We start from the raw sequence: 19,228 nt of genomic DNA, 5'->3' as shown, positions 1-19,228 counted from the left end.
CCACACCTCCCCCTCTTTTACCACCTTCCCTGATCTTACTGAAACATGTGTGAGATGGGACAGGATCTGGTTCTGGCACAGGGAAAGGAGAGGGACAGGATCTGGTGCTAGGGCTGCAACTGGAGCTGAGGCTGGAGCTGGAGCTCGGACTTACACTGGGATTGGAGCTGGGTCTGGGGGTGGAGTGGGACAGACACTGGGATTGGGAATGGGGCTGCAGATGGGACTTTCATTTGGATTGGGAATGGAGCTCGAGTTTGAGGATAGACTTTGGCTCAGACGGGGTCCTAGTCTAGTGTTGGGACTGGGGCTGAGTCGGGGCAGGGAACAGTGTTGGGCTGGGTCCAGAGCAGGGCTGAGACAGGGACTGAGCCTGAGCTGAGCACACATACACACACTCATGCTCTCACACATTATTCCACACACACACTATACCACACACATACTCAAACACCCATGCATTATTCCACCCATACCCACTCACTCACACAATCCGACACTATCCCACACACGCTCTCTCACACAATCCCGGACACACACTCATTCACACCACCTCACACATACACTCACACACAGAGACAACAGACACACACATTCTCTCTGTCTTACACACAAGCTTTCACTGGGCTGGGTCTCAGACGTCTGAGGCTGGGGCTAGAACTGGAAAGGGATGGGGCAAGTGCTGGGTTGGGGCCTGATGTAGGGGCACAGGCAGAGATAGGATCTGGGAATTGAAATGGGATTAGGACTGAAACTGGGTTGGACTGGAACTGGGTCTGGTTCTGGGATTAGAATTGGGATTAGAGCAAGGGTTGGATAGGAATTCAGTCTGGGGCTGTGGATGGGAAAGGGTCTGAGTCTGGGTAGGGAACAGAGAGGGGCAGGAAACCAGGGTTGGGTCTATGGCTGGGACTGGGCCAGGGGCAAAGAGAAGTTCAGTCTGGGGCTGGGGCAGGAGCTGGGTCTGTAGCAGGGATTGAGATGGGGATTGGGTTTGGCACTGGGGCTGGGCAGGGCATGGAGCTGGGACTAGGGTTGAAAATGTGCCTGGGACCGGGACAGGGACTCACTCTGTGATTGAGAATGGGCCTAGGGCTGGGATTGAGTCTGGGATTAGGGTTAAGGATGGGCTGAGGATAAAACTGAGGTTGGAATATAGACTCATCCACACACATGGATTTGCACTCACACACTCATTCATTGTCCCACATACACACTCACTCTGTCTCACATACACTTACTCTATCCTGCACCCCTCCCACACAAACAGACACACACACATGCACACTCAAACTATCCCACCCATACTTGCACTCACACAATCCCACACACACTCATTCACACTACCTTATACACACACTCACTAAGACTATCCCATACATGCATTCGCACAATCCCAAATACTCACACATTATGCCATATAACACATTCACTCACACTGCCCCACAGACACAGTCACTCACACTACCTCACACACACTCACATACTACCCTCCCCACACACACTCACACTATCCCACACACACACACACACACATTCACACTATCTCACTTGGACACACACACATTATCCCAGTCTCACACTAACCACCGCACCCCCCAACTCCCCACTCCCACCACCCCCCCACCCCCCACTACACACACACACACACTCATGCTATCCCATGCAGTCATACATTCATGCACTATCCCAAGCAGGTAAACACACAAATCCTCACACATTCGCACTTCCCCATGCAAACACTTACACTCACACTCTCCCCTACATTCACTCCCACACTCACTCCCACTCATGCTCATTCACAATTTCTTCTCTCAAAGGGGAGTGAATCTGTGGAATTCTTTATCACTGAAGGCTGTTGAGGCTGGGTCCTGAATTACATTCAAGGCTGACATGGACAGATTTTTAATCAGGAAGGGAATCTAGGTGTTACAGCAAAAAGGCAGGAAAGTGGAGCTGATGATCAGATCAGCCAAGATCTCACTGAATGGCGGAGCAGATCCAATGGGCTACCTCTTCTCTGATGTCTTATAACATTACTGGCCTTCTCCTGGTGGAGTCGTCCAAAAAAGGACTGTCTAGTGAGAAAATTTTGAATGAGGGTATGTGGTTCAGTCTTTAGCGCTGCTGCCTCATTGCACCAGGCATCCAGTTTCAATTCCACCCTCAGGCAACTGACTGTTGCACATACAGGGTTCTCCCTCAATACAGCCAAGAGGCAACTAGGATTGATGCATCTGAAAAGAAATCCTGCACTCAGAGGAAAGTTTCAGTGGGAGGACATGAGGAATAGAAACCAGAATAGGCCATTCAAGACCTCGAGCCTGTCTCTCCATTCCATGGGTTTCATGGCTGATCTGCCTCAACTCTTTTGTGTTAGCCGTCAACTCCTCGATATTTCAAAAATCTGTCCTCCCTCCTCTTTAAATACTTTCATCAATCTAGCCACCACACCTTTCTGCAGTAGAGAATTCCAGATATTTACTTGCCTCTGGGAGAAGAAATTGCTTTGTATCTCAGACTTAAATGAATGTTTCCCTTTATCATAGAATTGCTGCAATGTGGAAGCAGACCATTTGACCTATCAAGTCCCCATCAAACCTCCAAAGAATCCTAGCGTCCCACCCAGATCCCTACCCTATCCCTGTAACCCTCCATTTCATATGGCTAATCCACCTAGTCTGCACATCTTTAGCCTGTGGAAGGAAACCAAAGCACCTGGTCGAAACTCATGCAGACAAGGGCAGAAGGTGTGAGAACGTTCTCCAGTAGGCGTTGGATATAGTTCTTAAAAAATTGGTGCACAGAGAGATCTGGGTGTTTAGGTCCATTGTACCCTGAAGGTGGCAACGCAGGTCGATAGAGTGGTCAAGAAGGCATACGGCATGCTTTCATTCCTCGGACGGGGTATTGAGTACAAGAGTTGGCAGGTCATGTTACAGTTGTATAGGACTTTGGTTCAACCACATTTGGAATACTGCATACAGTTCTGGTCGCCACATTACCAAAAGGATGTGGATGCTTTGGAGAGGGTGCAGAGGAGGTTCACCAGGATGTTGCCTGGTATGGAGGGAGCTAGCTATGAAGAGAGGTTGAGTAGATTAGGATTATTTACATTAGAAAGATGTAGGTTGAGGGGGGACCTGATTGAGGTCTACAAAATCATGAGTGGTATAGACAGGGTGGATAGCAAGAAGCTTTTCCCCAGAGTGGGGGACTCAATTACTAGGGGTCACAATTTCAAGGTGAGAGGGGTAAAGTTTAAGGGAGATATGCGTGGAAAGTTCTCTACGCAGAGGGTGGTGGGTGCCTGGAACGCGTTGCCAGCGGAGGTGGTAGGGGCGGGCATAATAGCGTCATTTAAGATGTATCTAGACAGATACATGAATGGGCAGGGAGCAGAGGGATACAGATCCTTGGAAAATAGGTGACAGGTTTACATAGAGGATCTGGATTGGCGCAGGCTTGGAGGGCCAAAGGGCCTGTTCTTGTGCTGTAATTTTCTTTGTTCTTTGTTCTTAGGGCTGAAGGGATTGTAGGGGCGGGGGGAGGGGGGTGGAATGGGAGCAGGAGACTGAGTTGTGTGATCAGATTAAATGGGCAGGGCAGGAGTCATGGGTTGAATTGCCTCCTCCTATTTTGCTTTCTCTCTAACTGCAGCATGTGGGTCAGGGGGCGGGTAACATGGAAAAGTGAACGGTGCATTAGAGAGCCAGCGCAGAAGCATGGAGGGTGGACAGTGAAGTCTCACACCATGCCTTGTCCTCCTCTCAGGTGTCTATGCATTCGGCCTGTGTGCCACTGACATCTTCGCGAACGCTGGGCAAGTGGTGACGGGCAGCCCTTCGCCGCACTTCATGACAGTCTGCCAGCCGAACTATACTGCCCTGGGCTGCCAGCTGTCCACTCAATTCGTCAGCTCGGAGAACGCCTGCACCGGGAGCCCAGGCATCGTGTCCAGTGCCAGGCGTGCCTTCCCTTGCAAGGACTCTGCCCTCACAATGTATGCAGCGGTGTACACTGTGGTAAGACCCTTCCGTGGTGCCGGTTACCAAACTATTCTGATCCCTTTCTCTTTACCGCCAGCTGAGTCTGCCTTGGCACCATTTAATATTTCTTTCACATTTTGATTGTCTCCGTCTCTAACCATTTGCCATGGGTTGGTACTGCGCCTTTTAGATGGATTTGCCCCACTCCTGCAGAGTGATGTTGCCACAGTAGTGATGGAATGTCGGCTTCAGAAGCAGTGGATACAGAGCTTCGAGCCCCCTGAATGTGTTTCTTCAACAAAAGAAGTATGAACGGGTGGAGTCAGGCTCCTTTTCTGATGAAGGGTCTAGGCCCGAAACATCAGCCTCTCTGCTCCTATGATGCTGCTTGGCCTGCTGTGTTCATTCAGCCCTGCACCTTGTTGTCTCGGATTCTCCAGCATCTGCAGTTCCTACTATCTCAGACTCTGGAGTTTTGTTTTTGCTTTCAGTTATTGGAATTGAAGCTGATAGATACAACTCTTTCTCTGCTGCAGCACGAAGCTTGAGTTCTGTCTCTCGGCTGCTAGATTGTTGCTTTCGGTGTTCCTTTCTCCTGGACTAGAAGGGAGATAACACGTGAGAAAAATATGTTTTGCTAAATTTGCCTTTGCCAAAGAATGTTGCAATATTGGAGCAATTGATAAGTAGTAGTTAAATAATATGTTCTTTCATTAAGTATTTCAACAGTTAAAGTTAGGCCAATTTTTTTATTACTTTGTTTAACTGTGTAGTAAGACTGAAGTGTGCTTTGCTTAAAGCCTGGCGGCTTTAATGGAATAACATCTGGAAGAGCAAATTACTGCAGATGCTGGAATCCGAACTAAAAACAAAAAATGTTCGAGGTCACAGTGGGTCAGGCAGCATCTATGGAGAGAAAGCAAGCCAACGTTGCTTTGTCTAGACTCGAAACACTAGCTGGCTTTCTTTCCATGGGTGCTGCCTGACCCTCTGTGAACTCCAGCATTTTTTGTTTTCCAAATCACAACTGAAACATAGCGCCTTACACTTGCCCATAAATATCATAAAAGTTGGGATCTAAGCTATCTCTTGGATATATTTTGAGGGCATTTGGTTGATCCCTAACAACGGGAAGTGAGTTCCAGATTCCCACCAGCCCCTCTGAGGGAAAAAATATTTTGGCCAACATCCCCACCAAACCTCCTGCCCCTTTGCTTAAATCTGTGCTCCCTGCTCATTGATCCCTCTGTCAAGAGGAAACAATTCTTCCCACCTAACCTGTCTATGTTCAGCACCACTCTCCCCCCCCCCCCCCCACCCCACACCCCCACTACCCCCAAGGCCAAATGTCAGATATTTCCAGGGGCACAATTGAATCCAGTGTCATGTTGGATTGAGAGAATTCAGGCCCATCCACTGCCTCAGTACAGAATGTTATTCAGGCCCAAACAAGTGTGAGACCTTAGTGGGAAGAAATCAAAAGGTGGACTCATGTTGTGGTGTAGAGAGGAACCAACATATGTGTGGCACTGAGGGATCTGGAAGTTCTTTTGCAAAGAAATGTCAGCATGCGAATGCAGCAGTAGTTAACAAGGCAACAGGATCCCCATCTGCTCCATAGATGTGTCAAAATATCTCTGATCAGGCTGATTCAATAAATAAATAAATCTTTAAAAAATTAAAAAGAAAGCGTACCCAAGGGGGCTGTCTTGTGGTAAAGTATTATTACACACTTATGGACCAGGAGTCCCAGGCCCAACTCCCACCTGCTCCAGAGATGTGTAATAATATCTCTGAATAGGTTGATGAGAAAAATAGGTTAAAGAGGGCAACTAGAATATTGACCTTTATTCTGAGAGACTTGGAATTTCAAAACTAGAAAGTCTTGTAACAGCACAGGGTGATAGTGAGGTGGCAACCAGAGGTTCTGTGCACAGTTTTTGTCCCCATATTTTAAGAAAGGGTTTATTGGCATCGGAAGCTGTTTGAAAGAGGCTTGTTCCTGGTTTGAACAACAGGTTTGGCTTTCATTTGTTCCAGTTTAGGAGAATGAGTGGTGATCTTATGGAAACCGACAACACCTGGGGCAGGGATCATGACAGTGTGGATGTTGAGGAAATATTTGCCCCAGGTGGAGGAGTCTCAAAAGAGAGGACAATGTTTCAAGACTCGTAAATCAGAGATGCAAAGGAATTTCTTCTTCCCCAAGAGGGGAGTGAAAGCCCGGACTTTCAACCTCTCCAGTGGCAACACAGTAGCTCAGTGGTTAGCACTGCTTCCTCACAGCACCAGGGACCTGGGTTCGATTCCAGCCTTGGGTGACTGTCTGTGTGGAGTTTGCACATTCTCCCTGTGTCTGCTTGGGTTTCCTCCAGGTGTTCTGGTTTCCTCCCATAGTCCAACGATGTGCAGGCTAGGTGGATTGGCCATGCTAAATTGCCCATAGTGTTCTGGGATGTTTACGTTAGGTGGGTTAGACATGGGAAATGCAGGGGTAGGGGATTGGGTCTGGGTTGGATGCTTTTCAGAGGGGCGGTATGGACTTGTTGGGTCAAATGGCCTATTTCCACACTGTAGGGATTCTATGATTCTATGAACCCCAGATAGTTGTGGAGGCTAGATCAATGAAAGTATCGGAAGAGGAGCAAGATAGACTCTTGAACAATCAAGTAAGCTGAGGGCAGCCATGGAAGAGGAGTCGAGGCCTGGGGTGGATCAGCTGTAGATCTTCTTGAAGGCAAGGTGGATCGAATGGCCTACTCCAACTCCTTGTTTGATAATCAGAGCAGGGTCTGAGCCAAAATCCCTGACTACATCTGACAGGGGCCGTGCAAACAGTGCTCAGGATTACATTGCACACTGAAAGAGAAAGGTGGGGCGGGGTGGTGCAGGAAATTCAGGGCTGGATAATAAACACTGGCCAACACAGGGGCAAGCTCATCTCATGAAATAATCTTTTTATCTTAACAGTAACAGTGGCATTTGTGCTTGCTTTCTGTGGCAGAAAATTCCACATGCTCATCACTCTGTGGGTGAAGACTTTTGAGTCATAGAGTCTTACAGCATGGGATCAGGCCCTACAGCCCACCTCATCCGCACTGATCAGGTTTCCCAAACTGAACTACCTGTAGCCCCATTATCCTTCGTTTGGCCCATATCCCTCTAAACCTTTCCTGTCCACATACCTGTCCAAGTATCTTTTAAATGTTGTAATTGTACTCACCTCTACCAGTTCCTCTGGCAGCTCATCTATGAACCACCCTCTGTGTGAAAAAGTTGCCCCTCGGGTCTCTTTTAAATCTTTCCCCTCTCGTCTAAACCTACCCCCCCTAGTTTTGGACTCCCTTACACTGGGGGAAAGGCCTTTGTTATTCACCTTATCTCTGCCCCACGTGATTTTATAAACCTCTATAAGGTCACCCCTCACCCCTATGTTCCAGGGAAGAATGTCGCAGCCTATTAAGTTCAGGTAAAAGTTCGGCACAACATCGTGGGCCGAAGAGCCTGTGCTGTACTGTTCTATGTTCTATGTTCTATCCAGCCTCTCCTTCTAACTCAAATCTTCCAATCTTGGTAACGTCGCTGTAAATTGTTTTTGCACCACATTTCTCCTCATCTTAGCCCTACCCCGTGTCCTTAGCCTGTGACCCCTGATTCTGGGCTCCCCTCGCAGACATTAGGAATGTCCTTCCTGTTGTGGTTGGTTGGCTCACTGAGCTGGTTCGTTGCTTTTCCACAGACGTTTCATTACCCTGCTGCATGACATCATCAGTGCAGCCTCCGATGAAGCGCCGTTGTGTTTTCCTGCCTGTTATTTAAACTCTGGAGCCCGTTGAGCTGGATTGCCCCACTTCTGGTTTTCCTTCGCAATGGAGTGTATATGGGGTTGAGCTCTATATGTTCATTGATGGCTTTCCTAGTGGAGCACAAGGTTTCTAGGAATTCCCATGCTTGTCTCTGCTTTGCTTGTCCCAGGATCCTGGTGTTGTCCCAATTGAATTGGTGGTTCTCCTTATCCATGTGGGTAGAGATGAGTGAGTATTTGTTGTGTCTTTTTGTAGCCAATTGATATCCTTGTACACTTGTTGTTAATTTCCTTCCTGTTTGTCCGATGTAGTGTTTGTCACAGTCTCTGCAGGGAATCTTGTGTATGACATTGGTCCTGTCTATAGTGAGTAGTGGGTCTTTGGTTCGGGTGAGCAGTTAGCGAAGAATTGATGTGGGTTTGTGTGCTACTCTGGTGCCCAGTGGCCGTAGGAGTCTTGTGGTCAGTTCAGATGTATTCCTGATGTAGGGTAGCGTGATGAGTATGTCGGGAGTGTAGTATCTTCCTGGTGTTGTTCGTGTGATAGGCATCTTCTGACCCAGTTTTTCAGGTATCTATTGTCTTTGAAAACCTGGAAGAATTACTTTTCTTCTTTTTGGCCTAGCTCTGTACTGCTGCACTGTGCTGTTGCCCTTTTAAATAATGTTCTCACGCAACATTTCTATCCACATGGATAAGGAGAACCACCAATTCGATTGGGACAACACCATGATCCTGGGACAAGCAAAGCAGAGACAAGCACAGGAATTCCTAGAAGCCTGGTATTCCAGGAAGAAAGCCATCAATAAACACATCGAGCTCGACCCCATATACACTCCATTGCGAAGGAAAACTGGAAGTGAGGTAATCTAGCTCAAAGGACACCAGAGTTCAAATAACAGGCGGCCAAACAAAATGGCACTTCATCGGAGGCTGCACTGATGATGTTACACAGCAGGGTAATGAATCATCTGCGGAACAACGAACCAGCTCAGTGAGCCAACCAACCACAACATCCACAACCCGAGCTACAAATCTACTCTAAAATCTTAGAGACCTACGGGCGAAGCACGGTGAAATTGACGTGATAATGACATTCCTATGTTTACCATGTCTAGTCTTGGTGGAATTTTGTAGGCTTCTATAAGATCCCCCCACAATTCATTCTTCAAAACCATCTCTTCCTGCGTTGGGGTCCATCTGGGAAACCTTTGAGGAATTCTCTGCCACAGAAAGTGGTTGAAAGGCAAAACATTGACTCTTTTTCAGGAAGGAGGTAAGATATTATTCATGGGGCTAAAGGAATCAAAGACTATGGGGCAGGGGAATGAGCGAAAATGGTACTGAGCACAAAGATAGGCCATTATCTCATTGAGAGGCCTGGCTAACTTATTTTGATATTTCTTAATGTTCAATCCCTTTCTCTCGCCCTTAACGTGAAATGTGCATGTTTGTTTTCCCAGATGTATGTCACAATTATGTTCCAAGCCAAGGGTACACGTCTGACCAAGCCCATGCTCTGCCTCTCGCTCCTGTGCCTGACCTTTTTAACTGGAGTGGTGCGCGTGTCGGAGTTTCGGAACCACTGGTCCGACGTCCTGGTGGGATTCCTCACCGGTGGGGCAGTGGCAATGTTTCTGGTGAGTGGCAGGCTGTGGAATTCCTGTCAGGATGTGTCTTGGAAGACCCAGGGCATGAAGCCAAAACTGACCAACCACTGACCTGAGTGATGCTGACTTAATTTGATTTGTTATTGTCACATGTATCAAGATACAGTGAAAAGTATTGTTTTACTTGCTATCCAGACAAATCATACCTTACATAAGTACATCAGGGAAACAGAACAGAATGTAGAATATAGTGTTACAACTACAGAGAAGGTGCAGGGAAAGATCAACTCTAATATATGAGAGAAGTCCATTCATAAGTCTGATAACGGCAGGGAATAAGCTGTTTTTGAATCTGTTGATATGCGTTTTCAAACTATTATATCTTCTGCTCAGTAAAAGAGATTGGAAGAGAGTATAATGGGAAGGAAGGATCTTTGATTATGTTGATTGCTTTCCTGAGGCAGTGGGAAGTATAGATGGAGTCAGTGGAAGGAAGGCTGGTTTTTGTGATTGTCTGGGCTGCATTCACAGCTCTCCGTAATTTCTTGCAGCTTGAGCAGAGCAGTTGACATACTAAGCTGTGATGCATTCGGACAGAATACCATCTAAAAAAATTGGTAAGGTTCATTGTAGGCATGCAGAATTTCCTTAGCCTCCTGAAGAAGAGGCATTGGTTCATGGACCAGGATAGATTGTTGGTGATATTTACTCCTTGGAAACTGACGCTCTTTACCATCTCCACCTCAGCACCATTGATACACACAGGGGCATGTCCTCCACTCCACTTCCTGAGGTCCACGATCAGCTCCTTTGGCTTCTGATATTGAGGGACAGATGGTTGTCTTGACAGCACTAAGCCGTCTATCTCTTTCCTGTACTCTGTCTCATTGCTTGAGATCCGACCCACTCGATTCTCTCATGATCAGCTTCCTAAAATTCCATGCGAGCTCAGACCAATGAATCACAAAATTGTCACAGGACAGAAGGAGGCCCATCGTGCCTGCACCCCAGTTCTAGCCCCCTAGTGCCCAATTGCCTGCCTTCTCCCTGTTTCCTTACACACCATTTCTATAGAAATACCCGTCCAATGCCCCTCTCCAATGCCACAATTGAACCTGCCTCCACCACATTTCCAGGCAGTGCATTCCACAATCTAAAACACTCACTGGGTAAAAATGGTTTTTCTCACATTGTCCTTGCTTCTTTTGCACATCACTTTTAACCTATCCCCTCTCATTCTTGTTCCTTTTACAAACAGGAATAGCTTCTTCCTATCGACTCTATTCAGGCTGCTCATGATTTTGACAAACATCTCTCCGTCCTCCCTCCCAGCCTTCTCCTCTCCAAGAAGGACAGTCCCAGCTTCTTCAATCTATACTTAGAACTGAAATTCTCATTCCTGGAACCATTCTTGTAAATTGCTTCTGCATTCTCTCCAATGTGTTCACATCTTTCCTATAATGTGTTGCCCACACATGTACACAGTAGTCCATCTGAGATCTAACAAGTATCTTGTGCAAGTTCAACGTCTCCTCCTGCTCTTGTACTCTGTGTCCCTGTTATTTAAGCTGAGGACACCATCTGCCTTATTAACTGGTCTGTCCATTCATCCTGCTTCCTTCAACAATCTATGCACATAAACACCCTCTGTTCTTGCACCCCCCGTCGAATTCTATCCCCAATTTTATACTGTCATTCTGTATATTCAAGGCTGAGATAGACAGACCTTTTTATAATCAGTAAGGGGATCATGGGTTATGGAGGGAAATTAAATCAGGAAAATGGAGCTGAGGACAAGCAGATCAGCTAGGATCTCATTGAATGGTGAGTAGACTTGATGGGCTGAATGGCCTACTTCTTATTTCTTCACTGAAGACAGTGGTTGGCCTGTGGAAATCTCAGCCACAAAAGGCCAGGTCACTGAGTGTATTCAAGAACGAGATCAGTAAGGATTTGAATATTAAAGTCATTGAGGGGTATGTGGGAGGAAAGCAAGAATATAGCATTGAGCTAAAAGGCATGATCAGATTGAAGGACAGAGCAGGCAAGAAGGCTTTCCAGTGATACGTTGTCGCACTCTTCAGCAGGGTGCAGTATAAAAAGGGACAGAATCCCACTCAGTATGGTAAGAATTGTTTGCTGTTGAATGTTTAAAGACATTAGGAGTATGAAATTGGTACCAGCAATTTTCCAGTGACAGTAAGAGCTGTAAGTTCTATTTTCTTTTCTGCACCACAAGAGAGCCCTTGAGTCTGTTTTTATTTTTTTCCTTTTGTGAACGGGCCCAGTAATATCCTTTGTTTAGGAACTGTAAGATTTAAGGCTGTTCCAATAATCTCTTGCAGGTGTGCTGTGTTCTGCATAACTTTAAGAGCCTGAATTCATCCCAGGAGAATCCAAGGAACGTGCGGGAACCGGTCTGTGTGAAGCTCGCACTCCCGTGTGTGGAGAGTCCACTTGAAAAGTTAAGTGTCATTCAGGTAAGAGGTCGGGCAAGCCCTAAAAGACAAAAGACAGGCAGGGGGAGCGGTCGACTTTGCCCGATCTCGCTCTGAGAATGTGGATGAAAAACACGGGCAGTGAATTCACGCTCAAATCTTCTGAAAGAGAGAACTGGCCTGTGGCAGCAATCAAACATTATTTATTGACAATTAGACAGTCATCGGATTAACTGCCATCAAACATGAACAATCTCGGCACGCAATTACCTTTTCAGCTACACTGTCCGGTTTCATCATTTTAAGAGGTGACTCACTTATAAATGCATTATATAACGTGAAATGACATGAGGTTATACACTTTGTGAGCAAAAACGTGAAGGGTGGATTAGTACCTGAACGGCAATAGATTGGGAAAGTGGGGGTGAGGTGCAATGAGACCTGGGTGTCCCTCATACATCAGTCGCTGAAAGTCAACATTGCAGAAGCAGCAATAAGGTGATGAAGGCCAATGGGATGTTGGCCTTTATCGTGTTTAGGATTTGAGTGCAGAAGCAGGGATGTCTCGCTGCAGTTGGACAAGGTGAGTCCACTCCCTGGAGTATTGTGTACAGTTTTGGTCTCCTTACCTGAGGAACGATGTTCTGGCGATGGAGGGAGTGCAACAATGATTTACCAGACTGATTTCTGGCATGGCAGGTCTGACATATGAAGATTGGTTGGATTATATTCACTGCAGTTTAGAAGAGTGAGGGGGATATCTCATATATATTTATGAAATTTTAACAGGATGATACAGGGTAACTGCAGGAAGGATGTTCCTGATGACTGGGCTGTGTATGGGGAGTCAGAACCAGGGAGTCACAGTTTAAAGGAGATGGGGTAGGACTGAGATGAGGAGAAATGTCTTCACCAAGAGAGGATGGAGCCTGTGGAATTCTCTGTCACAGAAAGCGGTTGGGGCCAAAACATTGACTGTTATCAAACTCCTTATTGAATGTTTGGAAGAAAGAGTTGGATTGAATTCTTGGAGCTAAGTGGATCGAAGACTACGGGAAGAAAGCGGGAACAGTTGGATAATCAGCCACGATCATATTGAATCAGAGAGCAGGCCTGAAGGGCTAAATGGCCGACTCCTGCTTCTGTTTCTTACGTTCCTACACTAATGAACAAGTTGACCAAGAGACAAATAAATAGGGACACAAACAGAAACACTGCCGATCTGATCATTTGTTGCTCTTTACAAAGAGCAAAGAACAAAGAAAATTACAGCACAGGAACAGGCCCTTCGGCCCTCCAAGCCTGCACCAGTCCAGATCCTCTATCTAAACCTGTCGCCTATTGCCAAGGATTTGTATCCCTCTGCTCCCTGCCCATTCATGTATCTGTCCAGATACATCTTAAATGACACTATCGTGCCTGCCTCTACCACCTCCACTGGCAACGCGTTCCAGGCACCCATCACCCTCTGCGTAAAGAATTTTCCATATATATCTCCCTTAAACTTTTCCCCTCTCACCTTGAAGTCGTGACCCCTAGTAATTGAGTCCCCACCCTTCGAAAAAGCTTCTTGCTATCCACCCTGTCTATACCTCTGATGATTTTGTAGACCTCAATCAGGTCCCCCCTCAACCTGCGTCTTTCTAATGTAAATAATCCTAATCTACTCAACCTCCCTTCATAGCTAGTGCCCACCATACCAGGCAACATCCTGGTGACCTCCTCTGCACCCTTTCCAAAGCATCCACATCCTTTTGGTAATGTGGCGACCAGAACTGTACGCAGTATTCCAAATGTGGTCGAACCAACGTCCTATACAACTGTAACATGACCTGCCAACTCTTGTACTCAATGCCCCATCCGATGAATGAAAGCATGCCGTATGCCTTCTTGACCACTCTATCGACCTGCGTTGCCATCTTCAGGGCACAATAGACCTGAACACCCAGATCTCTCTGTGCATCAATTTTCCCCAGGGCTTTTCCATTTACCGTATAGTTTGCTCTTGAATTGGATCTTCCAAAATGCATCACCTTGCATTTACCTGGATTGAACTCCATCTGCCATTTCTCTGCCCAACTCTCCAATCTATCTATATTCTGCTGCATTCTCTGACAGTCCCTTTCACTACCTGCTACTCCACCAGTTCTGGTTCTGGTTTCCAATTAAACCAGGAGAGCTGATCTAATTGATGGGGAAGGGATGACCTCATGGTATTATCCCTAGATTTTTCAATCCAGAAACTCAGCCAATATCCTAGGGATCTGGGTTTGAATCCCGCCGTGGCAGATGGCGGAATTTGAATCAAAATGAATTGAATTCAAGAAAAAATCTAGAATTAAGGGCCTAATGATGACCGTGAAACCTTTTCGTTTGTTGGTGAAAATCCCATCGGGATTCCTTTGGGGAAAGGAACTGCCATCCTTACCTGGTGTGGCCTGCATGAGACTCCAGACCTGCAGCGATGTGGTTTACTCTTCGCTGCCCTCTGGGCAATTAAGGATGGGCAATAAATGCTGGTCTACCAGAGACGCCTACATCCTGTGAGTGAATATGAAACAAAAAGTGGAATGTTTTAAGCCTCAGTTTTTTATATAATGGAACTCCTCTGTCTCTTTTTCAGGATCGCTCAGTTGCATTCTCAGAAGGTACATGACCGAACTTCTGGCATCTTCCCATCCACACCGGATGTCCTGATCGCCACTCAGTCCGTGATGAGCGAAGTCTGAGCTACAGGCCAATCAGCAGGGCTGCATGCGGTGTGTTTTGCATGGTTTCCCTTCGCACAGTGGCAGTCTCATCGTTTTAGAATGGAGTCTTGTGATTGTCAACTTTGTAGGAATGTTTGCCTGGAATATTATCTGTCTATTTTTCTGGTTGGTTTTCAAACTCCCTATTTTTGGAAATTCAATGTTGGAAGCTCATCCCCGGGGCAGTTGCTAACCCCAGTACATACTCAGCTGGTGCATGTGTTTATGTGTCAGACATCATTGGAGTTAAGTTAAAAACCTACAGAGGTTTATATAAAATCATGACGGGCTTGGAAAGGGTGAATAGCGAAGTTATTTTTCACAACATAGGGGAGTCCAAAACTGGAGAGTATAGGTTTAAGGTGACAGGGTAAAGATTTAAAAGGGTCCTGAGGAGCAACATTTTTACACAGAGGGTGGTGCATGTATGGAATGAGCTGCCAGAGTCAGTGGTAGAGGCTATTACAGTTACAACATTTAAAAGGCGTCTGGTTGAGTTTATGAAAAGGATTGGTTTAGAGGGATATGGGCCGAATGCTAGCAAATAGGACTAGATCAGGTGAGGATATCTGGTCGGCCTGGACGAGTCGGACCAAAGAGTCTGCTTCCTTGATGTACAACTCTGGGGAACTGGGTTCGATTCCCTTCCTGGCAGATGATGGAATTTGATTTCAATTTTAAAAAAAATTCTGGAATTAAAAGTCTAATGATGACCATGAATTGATTGTCAGGGTCAAAAACTCCTATGGGTCAATCACGTCCTTTAGGGATGGAAACTGCCATCCTTACTGGTCCGGCCTACACGTGACTCCAGACCCACAACAATATGGCCGAAGATTGACAATGAACGCTGGTCTAGCCAGCAATGCCCACATTACATACATGAATTTTAAAAAAGCATGACCCCGAGTGGCACTACTCCAAATAAAATTAACTTCTGGGTTCAGAAATTGTGTAACATCAAGATAATAGAAAGTAAGGTTCTGAGGAGAATGTGTATGATGTGGGGCAGTACGGGATCATAGTGAGACTCAATGTTTTCACCTCAACCGCTTTCTGTGTCAGAGAATTCCACAGGCTCCCTACTGTCCTGGTGAAGACATTTCTCCTCATCTCAGTCCTACCCCATATCATTAGACTGTTTTCCCCCGGTTCTGGCCTCCCCCGCCCGGTAATCAGAAACATCCTTCCTGTGTTTACCCTGTCTCATCCAGTTAGAATGATGGATTTCTGTGAGATGCTTCCCTCATTCTTCAAAACTCCAGTAAATATAATCCTAACCAATCAAGCCTCTCATCATACATCAATCCTGCCATCCCAGGGATCAGTGCACTCCCTCAATCGTCAGAACATCCTTCCGCAAAGAATTATCAAATCACCTTGGATCATATTGAATGATGGAGCAGACCAGACAGTCAAAAAGGCCTACTTCTGCTCTGATGGTCTTATACAGCTTTGGGCTGCATATTAGAGACTGTCACATCAGACACAGAGCCCAGAATATTGGTTTACTGTTTTTTTTAACTGTTTATACGTTAGCTTTTGCAAATGAATCCTTTGCACGAGCTGCCTCATGATGGCAACAGTTCACAGCCTCACCAGCAGGAATACACTCAAGGTCCAAATTTTCCAACCTGGCTTTTTATGTGCTCTTGTGGTTTTAGATGTCTTTTTTAATCAAAAAGCTGCTAGGAATTTCGGAGAAGGGCAAAATCGTTTGCCCCGAAAATAAGGCCGATTGAGCCGAGTTGGCGAATCATGGCCGTGTATTAGATTGTGAGCTGTTGTGTCCACTGTACAAAACAACTGAACAGGATGGGGATTGTGGAAAAATGTCATTCAGAAATGATTGTCAGCTCCAAATTCATCCAGTTTTGGGTGTGATCATTGGTAAGTCCTGTTCGGCTGATGATGTTTAATTAAATGTGAGTAAACCTTTTTTTTTGGAAAGTAATCTTGGTGTGTGGATGGATCATATTTCAGAAGATTTTAATACTGTTGATGTTTGCACAGGGGTTTTTTTGGTTTGTATTCCACACATCAATATCTCTGTTCTGTGATGTTTCCTCTCTGACCTTATCATAGCCAATCTGAATCAAACCTCAAAGCTACACTCCTGCATATTCCCAATCATCTATCATCCCCTTGATCATCAAGACTCTATCTACCTCTGCCTTAAAAATACTTAATATTCTGCATTGGCTCCATTTTGAGGATGGGAGTTCCAAAGTCTCACAGGTGTCCAAGAAAAAAATAACTGTTTCCTCATCTCTGCTGTAAATGTGCGCACCATCATTTTTTTATACTGTCACCCCTAGTTCTAGATTCTCTTACAAGAGGAAACATCCTTTCCATATCCATCCAGTCACATTCCCTCAGGATCATATATATTTCAATTTAGTTGCCTCTGACTGTTCTAAACTCTAGAGAATACAGACTCAGCCCTGTCTAGCTTTTCATCAAAAGGTCATCCACTCGTTCTAGGTATTAGTCCAGCAGACCTTCTCTGAACTGCTTCCAGTGTATTAACATATTTCTGTAAGTATGGGGATCAGTACTGTACACAGTACTCCAGATGCAGTCACACCACTATCCTTGATAACTGATCCATGACCTCCTTACACTTGCTTTTACGTGTGGTGGATATGGGTTCAATTGAAGCACTCGAGAGGTCATTGGATGATCATTTGGAAAGTCATAGTTTACAGGGATATGGGGAGAAGGCAGGAGATTGGGACTATATAATTGAACCTCTGCAGACATGATAGGGCTCCTTCTGCTCTATAATAACATTGTGATTCTCCAATCAGTGAGCAAGGGAAAGAGATGGAGAAAGTGAAAGAGTATGTGTAATTGTCAGTGGAGGTTGTGAGCAAACATGTTGTTCTGGTGATTGAGTGCAGATTTTGAGCATCAGTTTGGAAAGACAATCTGTGAATCACAGATTTTGTCACCATTCCAATTTCCATAATGCAGATTGAAAAGTTAACGATCCAAAACAGTCATTCTGTTTCGAATTTGAGGAAATTGCAGGAGTTATCAGGATGGGGTGCAGGTTAGAGAGATTCAGCCATTGAAGATAGATTGGATAGTATGGTGTTGTATTCCTCAGACCAGAGGAGAGAGAGGGGACATGATTGAAATGTCTAAAATGACAAGGGGCTTAGAAATAGTAGACCGGCAGGAACTTTCTCCCTTCATGGAGGGATCAAAAATTTAAGGTAAGGGGCAGAAGGTTCAGAGGTGATGTGAGGAAATGTGTTTTCTTCCAGAGGCTGGTGGAAATGATGTACAGAGGGATCTGGATGTGCAGGTCCACAGATCACTGAAGGTGGCAGCGCAGGTAGATACGGTAGTAAAAATGGTTTATGGCATGCTTGCCTCAGAACGTAATGGTAGAGACTAACAGTGAATTCCGGACTCGAGTATACAGGAAGGCCATACACATGAACCAATTCCTTAACTTCAATTGCAACCACCCTACAATACACAAACAGAGCTGCATCAAAACACTATTTAAATGAGCTGCATTACACTGCAACACCCCAGAACACCAGAGAATGGAAGAGGAACACCTACACAAAGTTATCACCAACAACCAATACCCACGAAGTTTCATCCACAGATGCCAACAAAACAAACAATAGTCAGAGGACACGGTACAACAAAAGACACGATCAATGCTACTCTACATCAAAAATATACCAGAAATGATTACCAGGCTCCTAAGATCGTGTAAGATCATGATTGCACACAACCTGGAGCAACACTGCGCCAAATGTTATCAAAGACTAAAGACCCCATACCGACAGTAAACAAGACCAACGTGATATACAGAATACTATGTAGCAACATTACATTGGACAAACAGGGAGGAAACTGATGACAAAGATACACAAACAGCAACTGGTAGTAAAAAGACAAAACCAATATTCACTTGTCTCAATATGCACAGACAACGAGGGCCATCAGTTCAATTGGGACAAAGTGACCATCCTAGGACAAATGAACACCAGACATGCAAGGGAAGTTCTGGAAGCCTGGTTCTCAACATGGGATTCCATTAACAAACACACAGAAATAGACTCCATAAAAAGATCGCTGCTAAAACAACAGAACTGGAAGCAACAAGACCATCGCACCAGAGGATCATATAAATCCAAAAGTAAGCAGAACACCAACACTTCAATTGGAGGTCACACTGATGATGTTGCCTAGAAGGGTAACGAAATGTCTGCAGACCACAGTACAACCAGCTCGGCAAGCTAATGAACAACTGCATCACAACCTGAGCTACAAATTTTTGCTAAGACCTTAAAAACATGCTGCCTTCATTGGAAGGGACATTGAGTATAAAGATAGGGAAGTTATGCTGCAGCTTTATAGAACTTTAGTTCGGCCACACTTGGAATATTGCATACAGTTCTGGTCACCACATTACCAGAAGGATGTGGATGCTTTGGAGAGGGTACAGTAAAAGTTAGCGGAATGTTGTCTGGTATGGGGGCTTTTAGCTGTGAAGAGAGGTTGGACAGACTGGGTGTGTTTTCACTGGAATGCAGGACATTGAGGGATGAACCTGCTATAAGTTTATAAGATTGTGAATGGCATGGATAGAGTTGAAGGTCTGAGGCTT

At 45.5% G+C, this 19,228-nt stretch overlaps 1 protein-coding gene across 1 annotated transcript in view; it reads left to right on the top strand.

Moving 5' to 3' along the window:
• The window catches only part of plppr2a (phospholipid phosphatase related 2a), a 25,646-nt gene extending 11,075 nt beyond the window's left edge, over positions 1-14,571 (top strand). The window contains exons 5-8 of the mRNA XM_048612181.1: positions 3,775-4,025; positions 9,258-9,434; positions 11,750-11,868; positions 14,466-14,571. Coding sequence (XP_048468138.1) covers positions 3,775-4,025; positions 9,258-9,434; positions 11,750-11,868; positions 14,466-14,571 — 653 coding nt within the window. The remainder of the gene's footprint in view (positions 1-3,774; positions 4,026-9,257; positions 9,435-11,749; positions 11,869-14,465) is intronic.
• The last annotated feature ends 4,657 nt before the right edge of the window (positions 14,572-19,228 follow it).

The sequence above is a fragment of the Rhincodon typus genome, chromosome 25 (genome assembly GCF_021869965.1).
Source record: "Rhincodon typus isolate 14 chromosome 25, sRhiTyp1.1, whole genome shotgun sequence".
Taxonomy (NCBI): Eukaryota; Metazoa; Chordata; class Chondrichthyes; order Orectolobiformes; family Rhincodontidae; genus Rhincodon; species Rhincodon typus.
Note: the sequence above shows the minus strand (reverse complement) of the source record. Positions and strands in the feature narration are given on the sequence as shown.